The 20,601-nt window shown below is 49.0% G+C and overlaps 1 protein-coding gene across 1 annotated transcript; it reads left to right on the top strand.

The window, feature by feature from the left end:
* Nucleotides 1–568: 568 nt before the first annotated feature.
* On the top strand, nucleotides 569–20,279 carry ACTR1A (actin related protein 1A). The gene is made up of 11 exons (XM_049764302.1): nucleotides 569–725; nucleotides 11,355–11,419; nucleotides 12,455–12,530; nucleotides 13,146–13,271; nucleotides 15,008–15,132; nucleotides 16,536–16,752; nucleotides 17,153–17,245; nucleotides 17,524–17,698; nucleotides 17,780–17,841; nucleotides 18,356–18,396; nucleotides 18,619–20,279. The coding sequence occupies exons 1-11, from the start codon at nucleotides 678–680 to the stop codon at nucleotides 18,719–18,721; spliced, it is 1,131 nt and encodes a 376-aa protein (XP_049620259.1). The 5' UTR covers nucleotides 569–677; the 3' UTR covers nucleotides 18,722–20,279.
* Nucleotides 20,280–20,601: the final 322 nt, after the last annotated feature.

Genomic DNA, 20,601 nt, shown 5'->3' with positions numbered 1-20,601 from the left:
GCAAATATTATGGACTTTACTTTTCATAATTCCCATGTTCTTCCTCCTATGTATGTGATGTATGTGTTTTAAGTTTTCCTTTATTGGGGTGTATTTGATTAGACATTATTACTAATGTAAATATAATTTACCAAAAAATTTGCATGATAAATGTAAATGTAATTTACAAAAATGACAACCTTATACTGCCCAGGCGAAGTGAAGGGAATGGCAGAACCAATCTTTAAAATTTAAATACTCAGGATTACTGACAGTACTATAAGCAACTATTCAAAGAAAACTCATACTTCACTGTGGGTTGCAAATCTTAAGAGACTGTATAGATCTAGGCATGCACTCTTTCATGCACAGATCTGTGGTTACACATACATTCATTTGCGTCCGGAGCTCTTTAGGAAAAAATACAAAGCCCAGAATGCTGTGCGTAGGAAACTCGACGCCCAGAGTGTGCTAACCGAGGCGGGTGTCACACAATCTGGCTGGTTCGGGGAAAAAAAACAAAAACAAAAAAAAAAAAACCTAGCGCAGGGCATGCTGGGAATTGTAGTTCTCCCGAGGCGAGGTCGGGCCGCTCCCGGGTCGCGGGTTCCGGCCTCTGGATTGCGCATGCGTGCCAGTGACGTTAGCCAGCAGACCGGACTGGCAGTTCCTTCCTCGGAAGGAGAGATCCCTGTGCCATGGAGTCCTACGATGTAATCGCCAACCAGCCTGTGGTGATCGACAATGTGAGTTGCGTCTTTTGCTATCCCTATCGAGACTTAGGCGCTCATCTACTGAGAGATTGCTTCCCGGGGCTCAGCCTGGCCCGCCGGCTCTTTGTCACTGACTGGCTCGGCCTGTCAGGCAGGTTTGGCCGCCGCCACCTCCATCCTCTTTTTTCCCCACGTCCCTGGGCCCCAGACGGTGAAACCTGCTAGCGGTCGTGGGATGGAGAACTTTGGGGTGCAGGAGGAGAGGGAGAGCTAATAGCCTGAGCCGGGTCCTTGGGCCCGTGCACCGTTCTAGGGGCCTCAACTGCTCTGTAAGCGCCGGGCGCCCACCCACTCCTCAGTTTCTGCAAAGACTATTGGCTGATTTGGCTGTCGATCATTCCCGATGATCCGCCTCTAGACTTCCGGTTGGAGCCAGTCTTCTGCAGGGATTGGCTTGCGGCCCTGCCAGTCTTTTAGCGTTCCCGGTGGGCGGGGCTAGTGGGGCACGAAGACTGTGAGGATTGGCTTCGGGAACTCTCGGTGGCCGGGCCCGACGCACCGGGGCCCGCCCGCGAGTGAAGGTCTGAGTTTCCAGCGGCGGCGCGAGCTGGCTCGCTGCTTCCTGCTAGGCGTGTCCCTGGGTGGGGCCCGGATATCTGATGCTGCCTGGAATGCGGGATGCTGGCTCTAGGATTTCAGTTCTGAGTCTCAAGTATAGGATATGCTTCGTGAAAGGTCCAGAAGAAAGATGCATGACAAAGCAAGGAGGGAGAGAGCACTTCCCCCCCCCCCCCCCAGGAACCATTAATACGCGTTGCAAGGGGACATGACTGAATCTATTTGCCAGGCGCTCACTCTGCTCTGTCACTTACCAGGGGGTTCTAGACACATGCCTCGTACCGCCTAAAAATAAAAAGAAAACAAACGGACGTGCCCCACGTTTTTACAAGGGTGAAAACAAGAGCAAAGAGGGAAAGTGAATCCAAGGTCGACCGCCCAGAAATGTACGTCCTGGATACATCCAGGTCTTTGTCTTTTGCCGGTAACCCCACACAAATGCACCACTGGTGATAAGTGGAAAGGATATAAGCCCTGCTCTGATTTTGGGCTGAAGGGTCCAGTTGCCACGACTTTGCCTCTGCTTGGTCCAACTGAGATTGGAGGAGACTTGTCTCTGTCTTTGCTAGGTGCCTCCGTTGAGGTTCAGATGCCCAATTCTCCTTTGTGCTAGCAGATTCCCTGTGTTGATCCAGCCCTTCTGACCTTGTTTGTGATTTTGCTTTTGTCTTAGTTTGCATCTTTTTAATTCTGGTAGGTAAGCATATAGGGAAGTGTAATTCTTCAGGGAAGTGAGGTTCAGAGATGTTGAAGTTTTCTTTTTTTTTTTTGTTTTGTTTTGTTTTGTTTTTTGGGCCACACCCGGTGGTGCTCAGGGGTTACTCCTGGCTGTCTGCTCAGAAATAGCTCCTGGCAGGCACGGGGGACCATATGGAATACCGGATTCGAACCAATCACCTTTGGTCCTGGATCGGCTGCTTGCAAGGCAAACACCGCTGTGCTATCTCTCCGGCCCGATGTTGAAGTTTTCAAATCACCTTGCTCCTGAGTTGCAACACCAAGTCCCAGATTAAGATCAGCGGCCAAGTGCCCCTCCCTTTTTCAAAAAATAAAATAAAATAAAATAAAACTGCTTTTATTTGGGGCTAGAGACTGTACAATGCGTTGGGAGCTTGCCTTGCACTTGCCGATTCATGCCAGGTTCGGTTCCCAGTATCCCATATGGTCCTGAGCCCCTCCGGGAATAGTCCCTAAGCTTAGAGCCTAGAGTAAACCCTGAGTACTGTTGTATGTGTGCCATCCCTCACCCCCCCCCCCAAAAAAAAAAAACCCTGCTTTTTTTCATTAGCTTTCCAACCTTCCAGGATCTGACCACTGCCTTGTATCCCAGGATGGTCAGGTAGATGCCTCAATGGAGATAGAATATTTAATCTGTCTCCCTCACTAAAGTGTTACATCTTTATGGGAAAGATGACATTCCTGGGACCGGAACAATAACACAGCAGTAAGGCGTTTGCCTTGCATGCAGCCAACACAACACAGACCCCAGTTCCCTGGTTCGAATCCCAGTATCCCAGATGGTCCCCTGAGCCTGCCAGGAGCGACTTCTGAACATAGAGCTAGAATAACCCCTGAGCACTGCCGAGTGTGACCAAAAAAAATAAAATAAAATAGATGGCATTCCTTAGCTTTTCATTACTTCACTACCCCTCTCTCCACACCCAGTATCACTTGACAGCATGGCACTATCAATTCAATAATGTTCTGTATTGGGGTGGTGGGTGGGTTGAGGAATGACTATCTGATAACAGAGATGCCCCTCAATAAAGCAGGGGGACAACTCTTACTTTCTGCAAAGGGTAGAGTAAGACTCCTTGTTCTTGAGGTTGAATTCCAGAGAACACAACTACCATCAGCAATTTCTGTATGCTTCATCTGCTTTTCCCTTTTCTCCCTGCTCCCTTTTCTTTAACTTTGACAGAGGAAAAAACTTGAAAGTTTCTTATTTTTATTAGCAATGCAGGACTATACTATCCCTTCATCTTTTTTTTTTTTTCTTCTTCCCTTCTCCTTCTTGAATTGTTGGGTAGAACTTCCAACTCTGTTTTCTCTCCCCGCCCCTTCTCTTCTCTTTCCTTTTGTTGCTTTGATCCTCATGGTTGCTGCATTTGTAAGTTTGGTATTTGGGTCTCACCCACAGTACTTAGGGGTTATTCCTGGCTCTACACTCAGGAATCACTCCTGGTGGAGTCTGGTGACCAAATGGGATGCTGGAAATCACACCTGAGTCAGCCGTGTGCAAGGCAAATGCATTACCCGCTTTGCTATCCACTCTATACCCCTCCACACACATTAGTTGCTGTGTTTGCCAGGGGTCAAAGTTGTGTAACTTAGATAGTTGTGCCTCAGAGACCAAACACACTGTTTTGGTTCAGGTAATGCTAGAGAACAGGACCACACACATTACATGGCACAATGCAGGGTGAAACTTGCCACCTCAGGCCTACAAAACAGGTGCTATACCAACTCAGCTATTCCTGTGCCTCTTCTAGCGATTTTCTTTAATATCAGTCTTTTAAGCTACATTGTCTCTCCTTTTTCTTTCTTGGCACTGTATTGAAATACATCAAGTCAGGGGCTGAACTGATAGCACAGTGAGTAGGGTGTTTGCCTTGCATGTGGTCAACCCGGGCTCAATCCCTGTCATCCCATTTGATCCCCCAAGCCTGCCAGGAGTGACTTCTGAGCACAGAGCCAGAAGTAACCCCTGTGTGCCTCCCAGTGTGAACCAAAAACAAAAACAAAAGGCTTGAGTTAAGCTGGAGAGAGTACAAGGAATTTGTAGGTATTTGTATGTGTCTAACCCTGGTTCTGGCCCCTGAACAACAGTCACCTGAGCACTGCCAAGAATGATCCTTAAGGGGCCGGAGAATTGCATGGAGGTAAGGCATTTGCCTTTCATGCAGAAGGTCAGTGGTTCGAATCCTGGCATCCCATATGGTCCCCCATGCCTGCCAGGAGCGATTTCTGAGCATAGAGCCAGGAGGAACCCCTGAGCACCGCCGCCGGGTGTGACCCAAAAACAAAAAAAGAATGATTTTTTTTTTTTGGTCACACCTGGCAGTGCTCAGGGGTTCCGCCTGGCTCCATGCTCAGAAATCGCTCCTGGCAGGCACGGGGGACCATATGGGATGCCGGGATTCGAACCGATGACCTTCTGCATGAAAGGCAAACACCTTACCTCCATGCCATCTCTCCGGCCCCAAAAGAATGATTCTTAAGCCAGGAGTAGAACCTCAGCACTGCTGGGTGTGGCTCAAAAAAAAAAAAAAACACAAAAACAATGGGTGTAGCTCAAAATAAAAAACCAAAGGGGAAAAAAATTAAGAATTTACTTTTCTCTAGGAAAAATTTTTTTTTTTTTTTTTTTTGGTTTTTGGGCCACACCCGTTTGACGCTCAGGGGTTACTCCTGGCTATGTGCTCAGAAATCGCCCCTGGCTTGGGTGGACCATATGGGACGCCGGGGGATCGAACCGAGGTCCTTCCTTGGCTAGCGCTTGCAAGGCAGACACCTTACCTCCAGCGCCACCTAACCGGCCCCCTAGGAAAAATTTTTTTTTATTTTATTTTTTTTGTTTTTGGGCCACACCCAGTGGTGCTCAGGGATTACTCCTGGCTATCTGCTCAGAAATAGCTCCTGGCAGGCACGAGGGACCATATGGGACACCGGGATTCGAACCAACCACCTTTGGTCCTGGATCAACTGCTTGCAAGGCAAACGCTGCTGTGCTATCTCTCTGGGCCCTTTTTTTTGTTTGTTTTTGTTTTTTTGTTTTTTGGGCCACACCCGGCAGTGCTCAGGGATTACTCCTGGCTGTCTGCTCAGAAATAGCTCCTGGCAGGCACGGGGGACCATATGGGACACCGGGATTCGAACCAACCACCTTTGGTCCTGGCCGGCTGCTTGCAAGGCAAACGCCGCTGTGCTATCTCTCCGGGCCCGGAAAATATTTCTTTTATTACAGCAATAACTCTCCTAAAAGGTGAAGTAGGAGAAACTTAAATAACTTTCCTATTTACATATACTGAGTATCTGCCCCATTTTTGGATTTGGGGCCTCAGTCAGCTCTCACTAATACTTCGTTTTGTTTAGCATCAAAGTTGAAAAAATAAATAAGGGGCCGGACCAGTGGCACGGCAGTAGGGCGTTTGCCTTGCACGCAGTTGACCCAGGACAGACCTTGGTTTGACCCCCCTGCATCCCATATGGTCTGCCAAGCAGGAGTGATTTTTATTTATTTATTTATTTATTTATTTATTTAGGTTGTTGGTTATACTCAGCAGTGCTCAGGGGTTACTCCTGGCTCTACGCTCAGCAATCACTCCTGGCAGGCCATTGCTCTCCTGCACACACACATGCTTTGCCCTTTGAGCTATCCCTCCAGCCCCATTACTACATTCTTATCCATTTCCTTATGCGCACACTCTTTAAAACTTTCTATATTATCTAACCTAATAAAATTATATCACCAAATACCTTATCAATGTTCAAATTTCACTAATTGTCTCTCTGTTCTGTTTTTTTGGGCCATACTAGGCAGTTCAGGGCTTATTCTTGGCTTTGTGCTTAAGGTTCACTTCTGGCAAGGCTTGGGGGACAATATGGGATGCCAGGGATCAAACCCAGGTCAACCAGGTGCAAGGCAAGCCACCCTACCCACTATACTATTTCTCTGGCCGCTCAAGGAGGTTTTTTTTTGGGGGGGTCACACTCAGGGGCCACCCAGGTATCACTAGGGATTACTCCTGGCTCTACGTTCAGAAATCGCTTCTGTCAGGCTCAGGGGACCATATGAGATGCCGGGATTTGAACCACTGTCCTTCGCCATGCAAGGCAAACACCCTACCTCCATGCTATCTCTCCGGCCCAAGAAAGTTCTTTTTAAACTACTTTCAGAGTCAGAGATAGTACAAATGGTGAAGTGCTTGCTTCACATGCATTCAACTTGTTTGATTATGGCACGCATCTGGTCCCTCAACTATGCCAGGGGTTACTCCTAAGCATTAGTCAGGAATAGTCCTTGAGCACCACCTGCTGTGTCCCAATCGCACCAGCAATCCCCTACCCACAAAAAAAAAAAAAAATCTGTAGCCAAACAAAATGTGTCTTTGAGCAAAAATAGGCTGCCAGTTAATAGCCTCTTTCCTAAAACCTGAAGTTGCACTTCTCAGTGTTCTTTCTCAATTGCAAAATGGAAAACTACTGGCCTCATTCCCAATTGCCAAGAATTTTTGGGCAGGAATGATAGTACAGTGGGTATTTTACCTGGCACGCAGCTGACCCAGGTTTCACAGATGATCCAGGTACCACAGATGGTACCCTGTTTGATGTAAGTCCTGAGCACAGTTGGGTGTGGTCCAAAACCCAAACAAAAAGTAACAGTCATTTGTGTTTGAGATAAGTTTTTCCAAACCGTGAAACCTATAGCCAGAAGATATTATAACTCTACTGAGATATTACTATTTTGGATAATAATAATAATAATTTTAATAAGAATAAGAGGGGCCTGGGGCCGGGAAGGTGGCGCTAGAGGTAAGGTGTCTGCCTTACAAGCGCTAGCGTAGGACGGACCACGGTTCGATCCCCGGCGTCCCATATGGTCTCCCCAAGCCAGGGGCGATTTCTGAGCTCATAGCCAGGAGTAACCCCTGAGCATCAAATGGGTGTGCCCCCCCCCAAAAAAAAAAGTATAAAAAAAAAAAAGAATAAGAGGGGCCGGGCAGTGGCGCTAAAGATAAGGTGCCTGCCTTGCCTGCGCTAGCCTTTGACGGACCTCGGTTCGATCCCCCGGTGTCCCATATGGTCCCCCAAGCCAGGAGCAACTTCTGAGCGCATTGCCAGGAGTAACCCCTGAGCGTTACCGGGTGTGGCCCAAAAAAACCAAAAAAAAAAAAAAAGAATAAGAATAATTTTGGTCACACCTGGCTGTGCTCAGGGGTTATTCCTGCTCTACTCTCAGAAGTCACTCCTGGCAGGCACGGGGGACAATAAGGGATGCAGGATTCAAACCACTGTCAATCCTGAATCGTCTGCTTGCTAGGCAAACGCCCTATCGTCATGCTATCTCTCTGGCCCCTTGTTTTTATTTTTGTTTTGTTTTTGTTTTTGGGCCACACCCGGTGATGCTCAGGGGTTACTCCTGACTATGCGCTCAGAAATTGCTCCTGGCTTGGGGGACCATATAGGACGCCTGGGGATTGAACCAAGGTTCGTCCTAGGTTAGTGCGTGCAAGGCAAATACCCTACCGCTTGCGCCACCTCTCCGGCCTCCCAAAAAAGTTTTTGAAATTATTTTAGACCTGCATCAGAGGAAATATAGTCTGTTGTGGCAGGCAGCAATTCGAATCCTCAGAAATCGGATACCTCAGGGCCCGGAGAGATAGCACAGCGGCGTTTGCCTTGCAAGCAGCCAATCCAGGACCAAAGGTGGTTGGTTCGAATCCCGGTGTCCCATATGGTCCCCCGTGTCTGCCAGGAGCTATTTCTGAGCAGACAGACAGGAGGAACCCCTGAGCACCGCTGGGTGTGACCCAAAAAAAAAAAAAAAAGAAATCGGATACCTCTAAGACTTATTTTTTCAAGAAGCTTCAAGGGGGGTATGGGGGGCATGGGGGGCATTTGTTTACTTGACTTTGCCAGAGTAAATTACAAGGAGAATGGCCACTCCTATGCCTGGTATACAGTTTTTATTTAAAATGGACACGACCCATTCAGTGCTCTCCTCTCAGGACTTGAGCCCCTTTTTGTACCCGTGTGTTGCCTGGCAAACTTGCTGAGGACTGCAGGGACAAGCTGGGTCTGGTTCTGTCTTATACATCATTCCCAGTGTGCCTTTGCCATTTCTGCTCCACCTCTGCCTGGGGCTTCTGACATTCCAGCTTCCCATTCAGGTTCCGTCTTTTACGCTTCAACTGCCAATCATGTGCACCTAATTTAAATTTCAGCCAGCCAGCATCTATATGAGTTTTCTGTAAATGCCAAATACCGCTGACATATAAAGCCTCTTACCTCGAGGAATTTAAGCTGGAAAGAGATAGAAATGGAAACCATAAATTCTAATGGGAAGCAGAATGTGATCCAGGCTACCTGATGATACTAGTAGTAGTGATTTCCTGAGATAATAGGAAGATAATTCTTTCCAGCTGGGATTAGTCTTTAGGAGCAAGGTAGTAATGTTTGGGAAAGAAAGAAATTTGCTAATCTGCCTTGTTACTCACATGTTCTAGTCCTTTTGCCATCAAACTCAAATATCCAGAGAAATTACCTTTTAAAATTATTCAGGGTTGGGAATGGAGCCATAGTACAGCAGATAGGGTATTTGCCTTGCGTTAGGTATTTGCCTGAATTAAGTCGCTGGTACCCTAGATGGGGAGCTTAAACTAGCACCCAGAGTTCTCTCTCTTTTTTTTTTTTTTTTTGGGGGGGGGGTCACACCTGGCAGCGCTCAGGGATTATTCCTGGCTTTGTGTTCAGAAATCGCCCCTGGCAGGCACAGGGGACCATATGGGATGCTGGGATTCGAACTGCCGTCCTTTAGCATGAAAGGCAAACGCCTTACCTCCATGCTCTCTCTTCAGCCCCTACCCAGAGTTTTCTTAAGGTGCCCATCTCATTATCCACTGCCCCAGAGCCTGTGGGTTTGCAGGACAGGACTTCCTTCCCAGTCCTTCAGACACTACAGCCACCCAGGCCATGCCTAGCCTGTGAATTTGCACCTGTCCCTTGTTTTCTCTCTTCTGTTATTTTTGGTTCAGAGGAGTGTTTCTTTTTAATTTTTTTTTGTTTTGTCTTGTTTTTGTTTTGTTTTGTTTTGTTTTAAGCCATACTTGGCTGTACTCAGGACTCCTGGCTTTATGTTCAGGGAATCCTTCCTGGTGGGCCTTAGGGGAACCATATAAGTTACTAGGGATCATATCCAGGCCAGCCATATGCAAGGCAAGCACCCTACCTGTTGTCCTTTCTCTCCAGTCCATTTCTCCTGGTTTTTGAGGTTTCTATTTCTCAGAGCCTGGTTTGCCACACACCGCTTCCCTGGCCTTCACTTTATACTTCCCCTATTTGCCAGTGTCAGGTAGGCTGACCACCTCACTACTACTTCAACAGAAAAGCAGGAGTAAAACAGAAGGAAGAGGGTATTTCTGGAGAGTCTGGTCAAAAGATAGCATGGGCTAGTCCAGGCTGTGCTGCAGTGATTACAGCACCTTGCATATGTGAGACCCTGAGTTTGACACCTTGATGGTGTCCCAAGCACCACTGGGAGTGACCCCTAAGCACTGCTAGGTATGCACCCAAACCAAAATAACAGGGCTGGGATGATAGTACAGTGGATAGGGCATTTGCTTTGCACTCGGCCAACCCAGGCTCAATCCCTGGCTTCCATATGGTCCCCTGAGTCTGTCAGGAGTAACTCCTGAGCACTGCCAGGTGTGTCTCTTGTGAAGTTAGAAAATACCACATTCTGCCCCCGGAGAAGTGGTCAGCAGGAGCAGGATAAGGCTTGCCCCAGTCACACATGTAGCTGCAAGCTGTGTTGGGGTGGGAGGGTGAAGGTATTAGGTGTGGTGTAGAAAAGCTAAAAAGGAAGAAGGGCCAGATGCTTTTCATGCAGGAGATCTAAAATTATGTCCTCATCACTGTGCATGGTCTCCCAAGCCAGGTGTGATCAAAAATTAAAACCAAAAAGAAGGAATAAAATAGTTCAAACCAAAACTTGCCTGCCTGGGGCAGTGTCTGTTGCATCGCTGTTCACTTTGGTTGGGCTCTGGGTGACAGCAGAGACATTGTGGGGAGAAGTCATATTCTTGTGGGGGTGGCACCCTACCCAACATAGCAATTTTTGAAGGAACAGGATTGTAACCTTGCTCTAAGTCTGTCCTGCGTTTATCAGACCCGGGAGTAAAACAAAGCAGTGTCAAAACAACAAAATACAGAGCACTGTGCTACCCCTCTGTCTGAACCTGCTCTGCATGTTCCTGGGGCATCAGCTTTCAGCTTGACATCATGGGGGTGTCTGGCAGAGAAGCCCTGAGGACAGGAAGGTTTCTGCTTGGAATAGTAGTTTCAGAGCAGGCACCAAGTATAGATAGCCAAGTCTCTTCCACTCTGCCATCTTGACTGTTCCTGAACCTGTTCTGGGATGCTTCTAAGTACTTAGATTTCATCAGTCATATTTTCTCTTTTTTTCCCCTCTATATTAATAATTTTGTTTTTTTGAGGACACACCCAACTATGCTCATAGCTTATTCCTGGCTCTGTGCCCAGGGATCACTCCTGATGGGCTCAGGGAACTTTATAGGACACGGGGGTATCGAACTGCAGTCCGTCCTAGGTTAATGCATGCAAGGCAAAAGCCCTACCACCTGTGCCACCACTCCGGCCGCTGAAGTAATTCTTTTTTTTTTTTCTTTGTTTGGTTTTTGGGCCACACCCGGAGATGCTCAGGGGTTACTCCTGGCTACCTGCTCAGAAATAGCTCCTGGCAGGCACGGGAGACCATATGGGATGCTGGGATTCAACCAACCACCTTAGGTCCTGGATCGGCTGCTGCAAGGCAAATGCCACTGTGCTATCTCTTCGGCCGCTGTGCTATCTCTCTGGCCCCTGAAATAATTTTTGAGTGCAGAGCCAGGAGTAACCTCTGAACATCTCCAGGTATGGCCCAAAAAACAAAAACAGACAAAATATATATATAAAGAAAATCAGGGCCCTGAGAGATAGCACAGCGGTGTTTGCCTTGCAAGCAGCCAATCCAGAACCAAAGGTGGTTGGTTTGAATCCTGGTGTCCCATATGGTCCCCCGTGCCTGCCAGGAGCTATTTCTAAGCAGACAGCCAGGAGTAACCCCTGAGCACCGCCTGGTGTGGCCCAAAAACCAAAAAAAAAAAAAAAAAAAGGAAAATCAAACAGTGTTTGGAATACAGAGTTTCTCATTACACAAATGTCTATACAAATGATTCCATTATAGGTGAGTTGTGTATATGGTATGATATAGAGCTCCTCATTTTAAGAAAGTTCTGACCTTTCTCTCTTCTCTCTCCTCAGGGATCCGGTGTGATTAAAGCTGGTTTTGCTGGTGATCAGATCCCCAAATACTGCTTTCCTAACTAGTAAGTTGTTCCATGATTTTAGTGAGACACTCTCGTGAAGCTTGTCAGCTTGGTGATGCTGTTAGGCTCTTATCCTGAAGAGAGAGAAGGGACTGTCCCTACAAGATGTAGATCAGCCTTGGTCCTCAGAACAAGCAGAGGCAGGAGCTGGCTTTGGGAGCCATCAAAGGGAACAGCTGCCTGAGTGGACAGTTGGAGATGTGCCGGCAAGAGCACTTGCTTTCATGCTGTATTTTATCTGATGTCCAAATGTCACCATTGATGGCTCTTTCCTTTGGATGGCTGCCTCAATGCAGAGCCCACTTTTTGAATTCCTCTGTCATCTGAATGAAGATTTACATTTCACATACCTATGGTCCTAGTATAAGTGAGTCTCTCAGAACTTTCTTCTAATGCTGAGAGACTGAGCAGAAGGAACAGCACCTGAGGACCGGGCAGGTGTAGAAAGGGGCCTTTCTCTCAGTTATGGCAGTTTACTTCTTGGTAGAAGGGACCATGGAAATGACTTGTTCTCAATTAACCACCCACTTGGAAATTGTCATCTTGCCCTTCTTGCCTTCTGTGTCTGTGCACACAGTGAGTCCTTAAAATCTTCATGAGTGTCTTGGAAATTGCTCCGTTAAGCAGGTTCTTGAATGTAGTCATGACTCCCTTCCATTGCTTGGGAAATGTCATAATGAAACAGCAGTTATCCTGCAATGCAGAAAAGCAGTAAGAAGGGGCCAGAGCAATAGCACAGTAGAAAGGGCATTTGCCTTGCACGTGGCTGACCCGAGTTTGATCCCCGCCGTCCCATATGATATCCTGAGCCTGCTAGGAGTGATTTCTGAGCACAGAGCCAGGAATAATCCCTGAGTGCCACTGGTGTTGGCCCAGAAACAAACAAACAAAAGGTGAAAAAGAAACTCAGCTCATGTACCTCATTCATCAGACTATCACAGTAGACTGAGCACCTTTCCTTGGTACTCTGTTCATGCATGTGGGGCACCCTGTGTCCTATGGTGAAAGTTGATGGTATGCCGCTCTCTTCCGCAGTGTGGGCAGACCCAAGCATGTGCGTGTCATGGCAGGAGCCCTGGAGGGTGACATCTTCATTGGCCCCAAAGCTGAGGTAATTCCCACCCCACCCCCAGCACTTTCATTCTTCCCCACAAGAGGACGGTTCCCTCTAGTGCAGCGCCAGAGTGAAGAGCAGTGCTGCCCATATGCTGCCCTTTGGGTTCCTCATCCTAGGTCTGTTCAATTATTTCTCTTGGGAGCAGCATCTGGTCTTAGAGAGGGAACATATGGAACCCCACTTTTAGAGATGGGTCTTGCTAGCAGGCACTGACCTGTATTTGAAACTACAATGGTCAAATTCACTATTTGGTTATTATTTTGGCAAAGGAGGACTTAGAGGGAGATCCTGGCAGGGGCATTGTGGGGATGAGTGAGAATAGGGCAGTTTGACCAAGCCCACAGGCTGCCCCAAAACAAAACAGTGAATCATTGTAGCCCTTCTGTTCCCCTGCTGAGGCCCAGAGGTGGGAGCAGTGAGGAAGGTATCTCTTGTCCCTTGCCTTTGAGCCCCTGAGGACCATGCACAGCCAGAAAGAAACTGGTTAGAGTTGACTATGATTGTGGCATGCTATGTAGAATTGGAATGGGTGCTGCTCTGCCCTCAGAACGGGAGTGAAGACTCAGGATAAGGCTGGCTGCTACTGTAAATTCTGTTCTTTGCCTGCAGGAGCATCGAGGGCTACTATCCATTCGCTACCCAATGGAGCATGGCATTGTCAAGGACTGGAATGACATGGAGCGAATCTGGCAGTATGTCTATTCCAAGGACCAGCTGCAGACCTTCTCAGAGGAGGTGAGGCCCATGTGCACAAACCCATCTCCAGGATTGCACAAGGCGAAGACTACCACCAAGGGTGTTCTACAATGTCAGGCACCAGACCACTTGCTTTCCACTTTTGCATTTAATCCCTATACTATTCCCATAAAATCAAGGTGGTCCTGTTGCCACTCTTCACAAAAGGAAATGAAAGTTCAGAGGAGCTAGGTGGTCACCCAGTGAACCAAGTGATGGAATAGGGCCCTGATTTTTCACACTTCAGATCTCATTTCCAAGGAAAGATGTAGTGTAGGCATATAGAAACTTCCAGGGGAGGGAGAGTTTTCTTTGCCCTACAAAGAAAGTAAAAAAGTACCTTTCATATTAAAATTAAAGGGACTGGAAAGGTAGCACTGCAGGCAATGCACTTGTTGCACCCATATGACCTGGGTTCAATCTCCAGCACCCCAAATGAACCCCAGGGCCCACTGGATTCCTGAGCATAAAGCCAGGAGTTATCCCTGAGCATAACCAGTGTGGGCCCCCAGAAAGAAAGAAAATATTGAAATCTAATTTTCTATTTTCTATTTCTAGTTAAAAATAATAATAATAATAATAATAATAATAATACTAACCAGGGCCAGAGAGATAGCATAGCGGTCTAAGCATTTGCCTTAGATGCAGAAGGACGGCGGTTCAAATCCCTGCATCCCATATGGTTCCCCACGCCTGCCAGGAGCCATTTCTTTTTTTTTGTTTGTTTGTTTGTTTTTTAGGCCACACCCAGCGATGCTCAGGGGTTACTCCTGGCGGTCTGCTCAGAAATAGCTCCTGGCAGGCACAGGGGACCATATGGGACACCGGGATTCGAACCAACCACCTTAGGTCCTGGATTAGCTGCTTGCAAGGCAAACACCGCTGTGCTATCTCTCCGGGCCCAAGGAGCCATTTCTGAGTGTAGAGCCAGGAATAATCCCTGAGCACTGCTTGGTGTGACCCAAAAACCAAAAAAAAACAAAACCAAAAAAAAACACTAACCAAATTTAGCCCTATACTGTTTCTCTCCCATTGGGGTGTTTTTCTCCCTTTCACATCTACTTTCAAAAATAAACCCTTTCTATTAAAGAAAAATGGACTGGAGATAATACAGTTGCCTTCCACATAGCCCACCAAGGGTTCAATTCCCAGCTCCCTATATTGTTTCCTGAGCACACTGCAAAGAGTAATTCCTGAGTGCAGGACCAGGGCTTAGACCCAAACACTGCCAGGTGTGGCCCTAACTCCCTCCCCTCAAAAATAAATAAATAAACAAACAAACAAACTTAATTCTATTATAATAAAAATTTTTGAATTTAGTAAAATCTCGTTTTTATTTTGGGGTCACACTTGGTGATACTCAGGGATTAGTCCTGGCCCTGTACTCAGGAATCACTCCTGGCAATGCTCGGAGGAAGATCTGGGGTATGAGGGATTGACATCAAACCTAGGTCAGTCATGTGCAAGGCAAGCACCTTAACCCACCTTAACTGTCTCTCTACCTCCAAGTTTAGCAAAGTCCTGACAATTGATGATAGACAGTGAACACGGGGACATATACAAGAATCTTGTGGGGATGGGGTGGAAGCAAGAACTGGGGATTCTTAAGACCTGACTGGGTCTGAGGTGCCTGCAGACCCAGCTGCCCTGGCATGGAAGTTGACAGGTCCTCTGGATGGTGGTGAGTGCAGGAGAAGTGACTTCATGCTTACCACCCTCTGGGCCTCTTTTGCCAGCATCCTGTGCTCCTGACAGAAGCACCTTTAAATCCTCGGAAAAATCGGGAACGAGCAGCCGAAGTTTTCTTTGAGACCTTCAACGTGCCAGCCCTTTTCATCTCCATGCAAGCCGTGCTCAGCCTGTGAGTAGCCACTACCAGCTTGCATGGCTCTGTACGGGGTGATGTCCATGGGCAGAGAACCAGGGCAGCCTCTGGCTTGGTTCCCTGCTAAGGAAGGGTTCAAGATAGTGGGGAAAGGGGAATTTGGACTCACTGATTTGTCTCTTTACCTCAGTTCTCAGCAGGCTCTATGCCTCTCATGCTTGTCTTCCATTCCAGTACTATATTCATATCTCTATGCAGTGTCTGCTCCAGCAAGGTGCTCTGTGAGGCTGGTGACAACATTGTGATATAAGTTTCACTCTGCTCTCATTTTTCCTGTCACATGCCCCTTTACACCAGGTCTCGGTCTCCTCCTGAGATTGCACATGATGACCTGAAGATGAGATATGTTTGACCCCATTAAAAAATTGAGTGTTGGGCCCGGAGAGATAGCACAGCAGCGTTTGCCTTGCAAACGGCCGATCCAGGACCAAAGGTGGTTGGTTCGAATCCCGGTGTCCCATATGGTCCCCCGTGCCTGCCAGGAGCTATTTCTGAGCAGACAGCCAGGAGTAACCCCTGAGCAATGCCAGGGGTGGCCCAAAAAAACAAAAAAAACAAAAAACAAAACAAAAAAAATTGAGTGTTGGGTCCGGAGCGGTAGCACAAGCCATAAGGCACTTGCCTTGTGCACTAGCCTAGGATAGGCTGCGGTTCCCATATGGTCACCCAAGCCACGAAAGCCATGCTTTGAGGGCACATATGGCTGAGCTGACCTCAGCACACTTTGCTGTGTTCCCCCCTGTCTCTCAACACTAAGGGAGAGAACCAGTTGCCATCTGTCAATCCTTGTTTTCCCCTCTTCTATCATAGTTGTATGTCTGTTTCCCAGACCGTCAAAAGAAAAAAAAAATTAAGAATGGGCTAGACTGATAAATAACACAGTAGATAGGGACATTTGCCTTGCACACACCAACCCAGGTTCAATACTCAGTATCCCATAGGATTCCCCGAGCCTGCCAGGAGTAATTTCTGAGCACAGACAGGAGTGACTCCTGAGCACCACCTAGTGTGGTCCAAAAAAAAAACAAAAAAAAACAAAAAATTTAAGAACAGATTCAGCCTTATGAGAAAAGCTGTTGCTTCTATGGATGTGAACAGAGTTAGATTCCCTGATCCTCTTTTACTTTTTCCACCTGGCATCTGAGGGTTATTTTTATCTCATTCCCAGTCAGGCCTGCTCCTCTAAGGTGAAGCTCAGTGCTTGCTTTCAGGTGTTTAGAGACACATCTCCATGCATATACTTCTATGGTGCTCTGCAGTCTGTAGTGCTCTGGTGTCTGAAGCTCTGGGAAGAGACCAGCCTAGCACTAATCCAGCTTTAACTCCTCCCAGAGTGTGGAGCAGAGACCCTGGACTGACCCTGTGTCCTTCTGCTTCAGTTATGCCACAGGCAGGACCACGGGTGTGGTTCTGGACTCTGGGGATGGCGTCACCCATGCTGTGCCTATCTACGAGGGCTTTGCCATGCCCCACTCAATCATGCGCATTGACATTGCCGGCCGGGACGTCTCGCGCTTCCTTCGCCTCTACCTCCGCAAGGAGGGCTATGATTTCCACTCATCCTCTGAATTCGAGATTGTCAAGGCCATCAAAGAAGTGAGTCCAGCCATGGTCCCAGGGACGGGACACGGGAAGGAGGGGCAGGTGGGTCATATTAAAAAGGTGAAGTCAGGGCTGGAGAGATAGCATGGAGGTAAGGTGTTTGCCTTGCATACAGAAGGTTGGTGGTTTGAATCCTGATATCCCATATGGTCCCCTGAGCCTGCCAGGAGTGATTTCTGAGTGTAGAGCCAGGAGTAACCCCTGAGCACTACCTGGTATGACCCAAAAAACAAAAAAAAAAAACAAAAAAAAAAAAGGTGAAGTCATGTTCCCCACCCTCCAGCGCAGTGGGGGGCCCTGGTCAGGCTCTGCCTGCCCCAGCAGTTCCCTTGGCAGGTTTCTCACTGGGTCTGCAGATTCCCTGCCAGTCTGATTGTTCTATTTGGTTCTACAGAGAGCTTGCTACCTGTCCATAAACCCCCAGAAGGATGAGACCCTAGAGACGGAGAAGGCACAGTACTACTTACCCGACGGCAGCACCATTGAGGTAGATCTTTGTCTCTGTCTCCCTCCCTTCCTCTCTCTCGCCCTCCCCCCTCCACATGCTCCCCCCCCCCAAAAAAAAGAGAGAGCTGGAATTGGACTAAAGAGGAGCCTTTAGTCTAGGACTTTTTGGAGCCCTATTTGTTCCTTTGCCCTAGTTGGTCCCGAGAGCCCTACTGTGTACTTGAGACCCTTGATACACAAGGTCTTTCCTGAGCCTGGCTTTCATAAGAGCCAAGAATACCTACACCCAGCCTCTGCAGCTAGCCCTCTGCCCTGCAGATTGGTCCTTCCCGATTCCGGGCTCCGGAGCTGCTGTTCAGGCCAGACCTGATCGGTGAGGAGACTGAGGGCATCCACGAGGTGCTGGTGTTCGCCATCCAGAAGTCTGACATGGACCTGCGGCGCACACTTTTCTCCAACATCGTCCTGTCTGGTGGCTCCACCCTCTTCAAAGGTGAGTCTTTGCTCCAGCGGTCCTTCCCCATTGGCTGGGCCTAGACTTAAGAACTCACAGGCGTCTTTGTTGCATTCTCAGGTTTTGGTGACAGGCTGCTAAGCGAAGTGAAGAAGCTGGCTCCAAAGGATGTGAAGATCAGGGTAGGGTACCTGGGGCCTGCCCACGTCAAGTGCCACCTGTGGGGTGGGCTCATCCCATCCCTGCCCAAGCCCTCAGGCCACCAAAGCCAGAGAGGCACCTACAGGGGTCAACTGATATCCTGAGCCTGAAGCCAGCCAAAGGAGGAGAACCACTCTTTCTCTACAGGGCATATAACAAATGGGCTCCAGGGTGATGTGATACAACATCCTGGGCTATGCCTGCCAGAGGTTAGGGGAGGAGCCTGCATGGAGGGATGCTATCCCTGCCTGAGAGGCTTCCCAGCCCCAGTACCACCAAATCTTCTCAGAGAGCCCCAGCTTCTCGCTTTGAGAACTTGACCCACTTCCCCAGACTAGGGCTCACTAGCCTGGCTCCCCAAAGAAGCTGCAAGGTCCTGCAGAGACAGAACTTAGAGCAGGGCCCACCCACTGCTTTGGGCAGTAGAATGGGGATGGAGGTACACTGGGGAGCAGGAAGGGGAGGCCTCAGATCACCCTTTCCTCACCCCTCCAGATATCTGCACCTCAGGAAAGACTGTACTCCACGTGGATCGGGTGAGTCGCTCTGCTGGGAATGAGAGGGCAACTGAAGGTGAAGGCAGTGGTCATCCTGCACTTTATTGCTTTATTTTGGGGTGAGGGAACTGTCAGACTCGGTGGTATGGTGCCAGGGATCAGACCTGGGCCCTCACTTTAGCTGTGAAAGCCAAGCCCATTCTGGCTTGACCCTGGGAACTAGCCAAACTCACCTGTTCTTTTGCATTTACTCTATTCCAGGGGCTCCATCCTTGCCTCCCTGGACACCTTTAAGAAGATGTGGGTCTCCAAGAAGGAATATGAGGAAGACGGTGCCCGGTCCATCCACAGAAAAACCTTCTAATACTGGGACATCCTCTTCCCCTCTCTCTGAAGTTAACTCCACTTTAAAACTCGCTTTCTTGAGTCGGAGTGTTTGCGAAGAACTGCCTGTGTGTGAGTGTGTGGGTGCATGTCTGAGTGCTTGTGTGTGTGCGTGTGCGTGCGCGCGCATGTGTATGTGTGTGTGCGCGCGTGTGTGTACGCACATGAGTGCCCTGTGGCCTGGCGACCCAGGGCCTAGAAAGGACGATGAACGACCACAAGGTGACGGCCTGCGGCTGACCAGGCCGGCCCCAGCGGAGAAACCACCACGGTGCACCCCACTTCGTCAGCTGGGCCGCTGTGACTGTGGGACTGTCTGCTACTGCAGGGAGAGGGAGGGAAAGCAGCACCCTCAGATCCTGCTGCCCATCAGAGGCGGGATTCACCTACCCGCCCACCCACCCCCGCCCCAGGATATGCTGGGGCCTACCCAGCAGCTGCCTCCTTTGCTTCTGTCCTCAGGTCTTGATCATGGGCTGAGGATGGGGGCCGGGTGAGCTCTGGCAGGTTTGGAGACAGGAAGGCTCTCTGGGGTCAGGAAAGGATAATTTCTCATCTGCAGGGACCCAGGACCACAGCAGGGGTGAGAGGAAGGTGTGGAGGTGCCCTGATCTCTTCCCAAGGGTCTTGGGAGTGCTGGAGAGTGTTGGCTTCAGGCCGTTTCTTGCTTTACATCTGTCCTTGGGCATTGCCATCCTCTTAACAGTTTCATTTATTGAAGTGTTCATTCGTTCGGGGATGGAGAGGGGGCTCCTCACTTCCTGTCTGCCAGTCACCCGTCACATTCATGTTTACAACACTAGGCTTAGCTTAGCACTGAGGGCCCCACCACTCCCCGTTCTGATGACCAGACAGTGTCCTAAGGCCTCAGGATTGTTGGAGTCCAGGTCCACTCCACTTTTCTCCCTCCTCCACCTCCACAGACTGGTTGCTGGTTGGGTTTTTCTGACACAGGTGGTAGGAAGCAGAGAGGCTCCTTGCAGTAGAGGCCTTGGAAGATCCAGCTCCCTTAGGACTGGCAGTAGCCACATTGACCAAATTGCCTTTTCTCACTTGAAGGACCGAGGGGTGCTGGATTCTAATGCACGAAGGCCCCCACGGGTCGGATTTTGGACCATCCTTGTCTTTGGACTTGATAGCTCTGAGAGGGAGGAGTGCCAGGAGCCGCTGGGCTGAGGCTCACCTCAGGTAGGTGCATGCACCTGCCCAGCTCTGAGATTGGCCTCGCAGTGGGTCAAACACTCTCCCACCCAGACACAGCAAAGCCAGAGTGAGCAGATCTTCCCCAGCTCACCCAGACCCGACCCAGTCCCAGAGGCCAGTAGTGTTCTCCCCCATGCCGTCCGACAACCAAAGGCCTTGCCAGATGTGGGCCACAGCAGCAGGTGTGTGTGAAAGCGATGTGGCGAGCCGCGGACTGCAGTATGCTTAACCAGCTACCCCCCTTCTTAGCCCAAGCCTGTCCCCCCCGCACAGCCTCGCACAAACCATGATGCCTGATGGGGCCCAGTGTACGTAAATAAAGTCGTTCCAACCTATGTCTGTAGTCAGCACTATTTGAGGGGCCTTGGGCCCCGAATCTGACTCTCAGGTGAGGCTACTGTTGCACCAGCCAGGCATGGCCACATGGCGACCTCCTGCTGCTGCCTGATTTCAGAACTAGGGTCCCCAGCCCTGAACATACACTAGCATTGACCAGGAGATGCCTGCACTGAACTGCCTAGCACACACCATCAGGCAGGCTTCCCTAGGATGCCCCCCTCAAAAAAAAGAAACAACCCTTTCCTATGGGGCCTAGAAAAGGATTCATTGAATCACCAGCTGCACAAATATGAGGCCACACATCAGACTGCAGTGCTG

Source organism: Suncus etruscus, chromosome 17 (genome assembly GCF_024139225.1).
Source record: "Suncus etruscus isolate mSunEtr1 chromosome 17, mSunEtr1.pri.cur, whole genome shotgun sequence".
NCBI classification, from domain to species: Eukaryota; Metazoa; Chordata; class Mammalia; order Eulipotyphla; family Soricidae; genus Suncus; species Suncus etruscus.
The sequence above is the reverse complement of the archived record's forward strand: the minus strand, read 5'-3'. Positions and strand labels throughout refer to the sequence as shown.